Source organism: Poeciliopsis prolifica, unplaced genomic scaffold, assembly GCF_027474105.1.
Source record: "Poeciliopsis prolifica strain line A6 unplaced genomic scaffold, Auburn_PproV2 SCAFFOLD002, whole genome shotgun sequence".
Taxonomy (NCBI): Eukaryota; Metazoa; Chordata; class Actinopteri; order Cyprinodontiformes; family Poeciliidae; genus Poeciliopsis; species Poeciliopsis prolifica.
The window spans coordinates 21,622,209-21,631,553 of NW_026562377.1; the positions used below are offsets into that span (position 1 = coordinate 21,622,209).

General features: G+C 44.5%; 1 protein-coding gene across 2 annotated transcripts; it reads left to right on the forward strand.

Moving 5' to 3' along the window:
- The first annotated feature begins 368 nt into the window (after positions 1-368).
- Positions 369-8,485, forward strand: LOC129378043 (histamine H3 receptor). Of its 2 annotated transcripts, XM_055058303.1 has the most exons (4): positions 369-759; positions 3,046-3,647; positions 4,159-4,325; positions 6,878-8,485. In XM_055058303.1, the coding sequence occupies exons 2-4, from the start codon at positions 3,410-3,412 to the stop codon at positions 7,736-7,738; spliced, it is 1,266 nt and encodes a 421-aa protein (XP_054914278.1). In that variant the 5' UTR covers positions 369-759; positions 3,046-3,409; the 3' UTR covers positions 7,739-8,485. The 2 variants fall into 2 exon arrangements, with proteins under 2 accessions (XP_054914278.1, XP_054914271.1); XM_055058296.1 differs by lacking the exon at positions 369-759 and having other exon boundaries at positions 2,968-3,647.
- Positions 8,486-9,345: the final 860 nt, after the last annotated feature.

Here is a 9,345-nt window from a genome sequence, read left to right on the forward strand (position 1 = left end):
GCAAGGAACGAGGAATATGATAGGAATGTCTTCATGACTGGATTGAATTGACTTTTTCTTGTGGAGTGTCTTGAGACAACATGTCGGGATTTTGGCGGCATGTAAATAAATACAGCCTGGGGCGATGGTGGCTCAGGAAGTAGAGGTTTGCACTGAGTCAGTATAAAAATGGACATGCAGCAATAGTTCAATGATCTTATGATTAGGTAAGAGCAATACAGATGACAGGGCAGCTGATTTCACTCTGTTCTTTTGTTTGAATCAGAAGAGCAGCTGTAAATCGTTATCTCGTCAACCACTGCCGCAATCCATAAAACGCCTGCGGTCATCACTTCTTTACCCTAATTGGGTTTGACAGGTGAGAATGATGCAACTAGTAGTCAAGAAAAAGAAAGAAACGCAAGAAAGTTCAAAGACTTTCCACCTGATGGACGAGCGATTGCAGGTCCCGGTTCACCAGAACAAAGTTTGCTTGGGCTTGAAACCTTTTGGACCTCAACGTGTTGTGAAGAATCAGCAAACAAGAGAAGCATAAATGGACAGACTGCCATTCGGCCGGAAGTACAAGGACTAGTCCAGAAAAACCAAAACAGGCCGGATCCTACGCTGATTCCAGTGTTAAGGCAATGGGGATGTGAGAGTTTGAGAGTTTTCTGCCTAAAACGCTGTCAAAAAGTTGTAATTGAAAATCCCCAGCAACTTTGTCTATTGATTGCGGAGTCGTTCAGAGAAGAACATGATGGGACACGAAGCGAGCCGGTAAGGGTTGCTTCTTGATCACAATCGAGTGAACTCCCCACATCCTGATTCCACTGAGAACCTGTGGGGCAGCATTGAGAAAAAATGACTGTTTTGACGTTTGTAATGTGTTATAATGTTATTCCCTCATCAAAGACACACTTGGATATTTGAGAAATCCTTAAATCTCCCGTGGCAACCTTCCACCCAGTTGTGCAAAACGTCTGGGTGGGCCTTGCCCCGCCTTCGACTTTCCGAGCTTCTGTGCTTTTGCCTCACAGAGCAGCTCTTCCCCCGCGAAATCCTCAAGTGGGCTCCTTCAGACTAGCGGCAGCGACAATTTTACTCTGATGGAGCTGCTGAGTAAAAACACTGGTAAAGGGTTAATCGAGGAGCCACGTTGTGACGACTTCCTGAAGGCGGAGTTTGAGAAAGAGCAGGAGTTTTTATAGAGAGGCATTAAATTACAAAGTAAGATTTATTGTAAGTCATATTTGATACATGTAGCATTTTTGTAACATCTGAAGGTAACATAGTTACTTGATTGTGCCTGGAAAACACGATCCTGCCCTTTTGAAGAGAAAGTTGTCAGATTGGCAATCCAAACATTGTGATTTCATCAAAGCGTTGATTCAACAATCTGTCAGAATTTGGCCCAGATGCACCAAGGCCAAATGTGAATATTAATGCTTCACATGAACTCGATGTCATTCTGTAAAAGGAGGATTTTTATTGTTATTATTACTATTTCTAAAATATATATTACTGAGCTTCAGTACCTCCCAGACACAGAAGAGAGAAAAATAAAAAAATCTTGTGAAAAAAAAACAAAAAAACTTTCTGTCACCGTTTGACCATTTGAAGTGTTTTCCTCTGGAGGATCTTTTGGCTCCCTTTCATTTCACTTTGTCGTGCTGTGACAGTTGCCACCTGCGTGTCGAGCACTTTGCGTCAGACACAGCCACTCTGTCATCGCTGAGCCACAATGCTTCTGCTGTCTGACATTCTCATGTGAAGTTTTTTTTCCCCCTTTCTTCTTCTCTTTTTGTCGTTTTTTGAATCTTTGCCTCCTTGTGAGTAATTGGTGAATTTGTGATTTTCTTCATTCACTGATTGCGTTCTGAACAGCAGAGTTCAGATTGACATGGAATGACTGTGTTGCACTGGATCCACCTGAGCACACCAAACATTCCTCTGGCTGCCTGTGGACGGCCTTTTGATAATTATTTCCTTCGAATGCTTTCAGCTGAATAAATGTTTCACGCCTTTTTAGAGAGAATTCAATCCAAAGTTCACAGTTGCTGCAGCTGGACTGCCTCCATAAAGTTTACGAACCTCCTGAGGGTGTCCATACTGACACTTCCTGTTTTGCCTGAGTGCTCGTGAGCCTTGGGCTGGTTTTGTGCGACAATCAAAACAAAGCTGCGCACAACCGTGAAGACGGCCGCGTTTGTTTTGTGAAACTTTTTTATTCGAATCTGAAAAGTGTGGCATGCTTTTGGCGCCAGGGCTTCGCAGAATCGCACACAGCGGTGAGTCTCTGCTGACGTCAGCAGGAACGTCAGCAGAGCAAGGTTGATTAAAAGAACCGGAAAGCGGTAACGTTGGAAGACTTTCCGTCGATTGTGAGATTAGGACCTGGACTTTAACTAGGCCATTCTGACAGACACGCGTGCCTTCATCCAATCCATTCGACTGCATCTCTGGCTTTAAGCTTCATGTTGAGAATGAGGCATCACACCGAGCTGAACTCTCTTTAATTTCTAAAAAGAGTGATATAAATTTGAGCTTCTAAATAGTTTTATCAAGGTTTTTCCAGTTTAGTAACTAATTACTGACTTATCTACAGTGAGTTAAGATTATAGAGAAGGATTCTGCAGTTAAAACGTTTTGAAATGGTCAGATCTTTAAAAAGAGACCATGCAGTTTATTTTTATTTGTATGAATGTTGATTCGATGTGGTTGTTGGGATTGTAGACATTTTAGCGCTCCAACAAAGCCTGAGAGAACAAGTGTACTTTAATTGCTTGGAGAGCTGTTCATTCATTAAAGTGAGGTGAAAAACACCGGAAATTGCTTCGTCTTCAAAATAAAAGCTCAACATTTCCCCACACCATTTCTATCCAAATGAAAGTATCTCGGCCTTTTTAATTGTTTTAATTATTTGTAATAAATAAAACAATAGTAAAGTGTGATGGAAATTAAAAAGCTTTCCACGTGGATCTGGTGTCTCTGGACGTCTGTTTGTCACTGTCAGTACAGTAGGAGCTTTATTCAGACGTATTGAGCGGATACTGGTTTCACTAGACCATCGACTTGACACTGGTGACAAAATCAGCTGTGCGCGCCGTGGTACCCACACATCCAGCAGCACATCCCGCTGACAGCTGGGAGTCGACGAGGGAGCGAGAACACCGAGTGGATCTACAGGCGTTATGATCGTAACGCAATTGGAAAAGGAAAAGAAAATCTTCCAGGGAAAAGGGGGGGTTTTGTATTCCACAGAGGGATGAGAAAATGGGACTTTGGGGGAATTCATCCAGCCTCCGGTCTCCAGTCACCTCCACACTGAAGTGGAGCGGAACTCTCGGGCGCGCTGCCGGACCTCTGCTGCGCCTCGGCGCGCTCCGCGAAGCACCAAGCCCGCAATGAGAGCAGCTCGGCTCTAACCATGGGCGCGCACATCCTGGAGTCCAACTCCAGCGCCAACCTGACGCCCGCGGTGTCCGAGGCTGGGGTCGTGCTGCCCGGCTACCTGGTGGTGATCTTCTCGGTCCTCATGGTGACTCTGGTGATCGTGGTGGTGGCCGGGAACGCGCTGGTCATCATGGCTTTCATCGTGGATAAAACCCTGAGGAATCAGAGCAACTACTTCTTTCTGAACCTCGCCATCTCCGATTTTCTCGTGGGTAAGTTGGCACTCTCGGGAGCCTGTCTCTGTTTCTGACGCGCTCATATTTTCTCCTCGCGAGCGCTTATTACGCACGATCCGACACATAAATCGGAGAGTTTTTTTTATTTTAAATGTGTTTTTGTCATTATTCACGGACATTTCTACACAACAAGGAGCATAACTGTAGTTTTTTCTATTAGGCTACAGTAATATTGGCCTCTCACGTTATTTTCTATAGGTCACTGCTTCAGCTGAGAGTAATTAACAAATTTGCTGGGGAGAAACTGTCCAAAATCTTCATCTAATCTTTTTAAACTGCCACCTCTGCACACCTCAGACTGTGCAGAGGTGGGAATGTTAATGATCTGGAGGTGTTGAATCATCATGCGGTATATCTTTTGTATGTGTGTGTATGTGTGTGTGTGTGTGTGTGTGTGTGTGTGTGTGTGTGTGTGTGTGTGTGTGTGTGTGTGTGTGTGTGTGTGTGTGTGGATGTGTGTGTGCGTGTCTGCGTGTGTGTGTTCCAGGCGCTTTCTGCATCCCAGTGTACATCCCCTACAACCTGACTGGCAGGTGGATGCTGGGGAAGGGGCTCTGCAAAGTCTGGCTGGTCATGGACTACCTGCTCTGCTCTGCCTCTGTCTTCAACATTGTCCTCATTAGTTATGACCGCTTCCTGTCAGTCACCAGGGCAGTAAGTACAGCCTGTGAAGATGCTCATTACTACACTCTCTCTCTCTCTCTCTCTCTCTCTCTCTCTCTCTCTCTCTCGTGCACGCACACACACACATCAGAGTCACATTCAGTTCAAAGAAGGTGTCATTTCTCTCCCAAAGGCTGATTTTGGAGCAAGATGTCACTGACTTCCCCGGTTTCCCTCAAGGTTTTTTGAAAAAAATTATATTCTTTACATTATATTCTCTATAACATCCCTGGATGTGAGTTCATGTCTCCACATGTTTCTCCACATGTTGGCTCTGTAATTAAAAAATGTATTGGTCTTTTGATTATAGTTTCAAAACTGCAATATTTCCCATGATTCCAGTTACTAGATTCAATGTCTTTTTGAATAGAAAACAATCATGACCAGATGTATTTTGGCTGCTTTAAGTGGTGCTGCTGTTTGCTGTGAATCACTGGTCAGAGAGAGTAAAGTAGTTCAATACGCTTCGAAAAGAAAAATCAATTTGGAGAATTAAATAGCTCTGCTCTGCCCCTTCCCCATCTGTTGCTGCGCTGATGCTCGGCTGGAGAAGGCTCCGGCATTTCTCTTGTTGTGGAAAATGGCGACAAACCATTTATGAGAAATAAAATCTCTACACAGTCTGTGTAATTTGCTGTATCTTCATTCCTCTGGATGTGCAGGAAGTGGAGCCACATTAAAGGAACGTTTCAACATCCTGAAGTCAGGTCCTGAAGTCAGGTCCTGAAGTCAGGTCCTGAAGTCAGGTCCTGCTGCAGTCGATTACTCTGGTTTCTTTGGGAAACAAATCCAGATTTTCTGGCCAGAAGGATGAACCTCTTGGCTAAAGACCAGAGGAGACTTCTACTAGCTTGAGCCAGTATCAAGAGCACCATAACATTTTATGGGAACGCTACATTATGAACTCTTAAACCATCATCACATTTGTATTGATTGCTGCTCAGCAAAGCCCAAAGTTATAAATTATAATAGGATAATATGGGCCATTAATGATCTTCCTGTGGGAAACATATTGAAAATGGAAAATGTTTCCGGTCAGAATAACCGCTGAATAGAAATTAAAACAAATTTTGTTCATTTAAAAGACTAATATGTGGAGATTTTTTCTCTGCTTTTCATTTTTTCAATCAAATAAAACCAGGAACCTTATGCTCTCAGCACGAGTTTAACCAGGAAGGTCATTAGTGACACACTGCCTCCAACCTCCACTTTATGTGTAAACTATCATCAATTTCCCTTTAAGTAATCACCCAATGCAAGCCTATCAAAAAAATATCTTGAAGCAGCCCCTGTAAGTGGTAAATTATCTTTTTTTAAAGCTCTAAAAACAAAAACTACAGAAACCTAAATTCCTTTTCCTGGAGCCTCTTGGGTTAAACTCAGACAGCTGTCGATGTATCGACGAAACCTGCTGGCTATGAAACAACATGGTTCACGTTTCTGAGACGTCGCCGTGATTTCAGGTTTCTGGTTCGCTACCGGTGGCTCAAAGGCAGAGTTTGATCACTGAGATGATGTCACAGTTATGTAACGCAGGAGTCAGGAAGCGTTTCGGTGATTGTACAGTGGATGTAGGAAGCAGCACGGAGGGCTTGTGGAAGTCAGTTTCATGGACGGCGGAAACACGATTGATCTGGGAATAAAACCACTATGACCCATATTGTAGGCTTGTCACTATAATAAATTTACTCTCTCACAAGCTTTTCTTTATCGTTTGACCAAACCACCCACTGTGCTCGCAGACAAATCATTTAATTTCGCGGCACAGCGTCTCAAGTTAGCCATTTTGATCTCGTGTTGACTGGCGGCTCTCAAGAGGCCTCGATGAAATCTCATCTCCTCAGTGTTCATCTCGAATATGCGGGGAGCATTATCTCTTTCATTTACCGCTCAAGTGTCTTTGCTTTTGTAGTGAACAGCTCAAGATCCAGGCCAGCGCCAATTAGGAGCCGATCTCCAAGAGGCGCCGTGTCGTTATCAGTTTTCCTTTTCTTCCTCAACTTGGTCTTTAGCCACGTCAACAGCAGCAGCAGCAACATCCCCAGCTGTTGCAAAGTACTGAAGGGGTTTGATTTAAGAAAAAATAAATAATAAAGGAAGAAAGAACACGGGAACAAAAAGACTTGAAGAATAGTGAATAGAGGAGCCCTTCTGAATGATGGTGAGGAGGGAGAGCAGAGAGGAAGAGCAAGGGGAAACCAGATGTCTCTTTCACAGTCATGTTGCATCAGTGAATGTGGCTCTCAGCCCAACATTGCCCTGCTCTGTTTGGCTTCAGTGACACACCGTGGAGTAAGTGCGTCATGAGTGGGTTTTATTTACAGCATCTACCCCGTTGCCCTACCAGAACAACATTAAGGGCTCCATCCTGAAGGAGAAGAAAGCAGCGTTTTTGTTGTTTTTGTTTAGTTTTTTTCAGGCTGTTGCCGCCGAAGCAGCTGTGCCTGATTGTTCGTCACAGAAACACATGTATTATGGAGCAGAGTTTGTGTTGTGATGGCATCGTTGGTGAATCACACTTTGCGCCTCTCCTCTCCTTGCAGGTTAAATACAGAGCGCAGAGGAACATCACCCACCAGGCGGTGCTGAAGATGGTGGCGGTCTGGCTGCTGGCGTTCCTCCTCTACGGCCCCGCGATCATCTTCTGGGAGGCCATCGTGGGCCAGAGCGTGGTCCCGGACCACGAGTGCTACGCAGAGTTTTATTTCACTTGGTACTTCCTGCTCAGCGCTTCGACCTTCGAGTTCTTCACGCCGTTCGTGTCGGTGGCCTTCTTCAACCTCAGCATCTACTTGAACATCCACCGGAGGAACAAGTGCGGGAACGGCGGTGCCGAGGACGAGGCCAAGCCGCAGAGGAAACCCAGGAAGTACAGAGACGGCGCGGGGGCCTGGTCCGTGTTTTTCGTCAAGACTCGGAAGGTGACCTCCAGCGAGCCTGCTGCTATCTCGGCGGTCATAGAGGACGATGACATTCTGTCCCCGTCCTCCAGCGGCTGCCCTGACACGAGTCAGATTTTTGTGCAGAGGGAGAAGTTCTCTCCTCAGCGGAAAAACTCCAGGCTGTTTCAGCACACTGCTTCCTGCATGGCGCCGGGCCGGAGAACTCCCGGATCCCGCCTTTCCCGAGACAAAAAGATCGCCAAGTCGTTGGCTATCATCGTCTGTATTTTTGGGATATGCTGGGCTCCGTACACTCTGCTCATGATCATCCGTGCCGCCTGTGGCGGCGAATGTGTGGCGCACTACTGGTATGAGATCACGTTTTGGCTCCTGTGGCTGAACTCGGCCATCAATCCGTTCCTGTACCCTTTGTGCCACAGCAGCTTCCGGAGAGCTTTCTCAAAGATACTGTGTCCTAAGAGGCAGTCGGTGCAGCCTCAAATTGAGGTTCAGTCTTGCTAGATGGACTCAGTTTGCACAGCCATATTTGAAGAATGCAGTTAGTGTTTGATGGTGTAAAAACTCATACAATGTTCTTCCATGAAAAAAAAAAGAAGGCGTGTTTGCATTTAAAGGGATAGTTTGGCGCTTACCCTTGTCGTTTCTGCTGGTGGGTGACATGGACTTAAATATCACAATCTTTTGTGATGTCATTGTGATAACGATGCAAGATATTACAGGTCACTGCGTAGCTGTGACTGCACGACACATCGATTTTTCAAATTTATTGACATTTGTTGACACTCATCAGACAAACAGTATAGAAAATAGTAAAATTAACAATCTGACAATAGAGACAGCTTTGGGGTTTTTTCTCAAGCATCATAAATTGGAATTTGTCACGACAACAAATCAAGATTCTTACAAATAATTCATCATGGTGAAAGACAAACGATGCGCTAACTGCACACCTCTTGTCATATTGTGAAGAAATCCTAAAAGTAACAAAAGGCTCGCAGCTAATCTGACCCGTTTCCGCCGTGGTTACCAATTTAAAACGGCTCAAACCAAAAATAACATTTCTACAGGATACAGCACGAGATTAGTGGATATTGTATATGTATATTTTTTTTAGGAGGCGGTTGGTTGCTGTTTAATTAGCTGAACATCTTCTGTGTAATGACGCTAAAGCTACGTTCGCATAAACTTTCCCATCTCACCAGCTGCGTACTGGCCGTTTGCTTTTTTTGTCTGCAGAGGGAAAAATGGCGTTTGGCTGTTTTGTGCAACTACTGTATATCACAACAGTCTCAGCTTTATGTCAGTGTCTGGAGTAACAACGGCATTGCCTAAGAAAACAGCACCAACTTTGGTTGATAACCGCTAGTACCGTGTTGTATCCCTCGGACAAGAATTGATTTTAGTTTGAGCTCATGGTTCTCATCCAGAACCAGCCAAGCTGTGTTGTCATTTGTAACAGTTTCCTTCCCTGCGATAGAAAAACGTCAAATTGCAACAACTTTGTTGAAAACTGGATTCTTCATCGCAAAGGAAGGTCATCAGTTAGTGAAGCGCGGCCGCTTTATTACTATTATTTTTGCCTTTCCTTCCCGAACTGCCTCAAATTTTTTACAATAAATCTTTGTTCAGTAGGGAAAGAAACTGCTGTGGACAACAACCTCGCGTTATTTCAAGGCACCCAAGCTATCCCTTTAAGTGAGGATTGTCAGGACACATTTGACAGCAATACGACGATGCAAAACAGTCTGCAACATGTTTATATTCCACGATAGAGTAGTGGAGTGGAGTCCCACTGAATCTGCATCAGCAGGTATAATTTCTCTTGATGAGAGCCAGTGTCACGTCTTTTATTTAAGCTGTGAAACGTTGGTTTCAAAACGTATGTAGACCTTCAGTGTAACTCGATCGAGGTGGATTAATGTGGTTTGGGTTTCGGGAACTTAATGTGCTAAAAAGCTGTGAGGTGATGATTTATGTAGCCAGGTAGTCGGTGATTACCATCATTTTAGTCCAGGTTATTACATTAGGCCTCCTGTACAGCACATAAAAATGATAAATTAGTGTCTGTCTGAATAGAAGCGACCAGAAAGACTTAGACGTCGTCTTTT

Bases quoted from the DNA above. Each gene is read 5' to 3' on its own strand.
- LOC129378043 (XM_055058303.1), top strand. From the start codon at position 3,410: ATGGGCGCGCACATCCTGGAGTCCAACTCCAGCGCCAACCTGACGCCC. The intron at 3,648-4,158 runs GTAAGTTGGCAC...TGTGTGTTCCAG, and splicing joins CATCTCCGATTTTCTCGTGG to GCGCTTTCTGCATCCCAGTG. The intron at 4,326-6,877 runs GTAAGTACAGCC...CTCTCCTTGCAG, and splicing joins TCCTGTCAGTCACCAGGGCA to GTTAAATACAGAGCGCAGAG.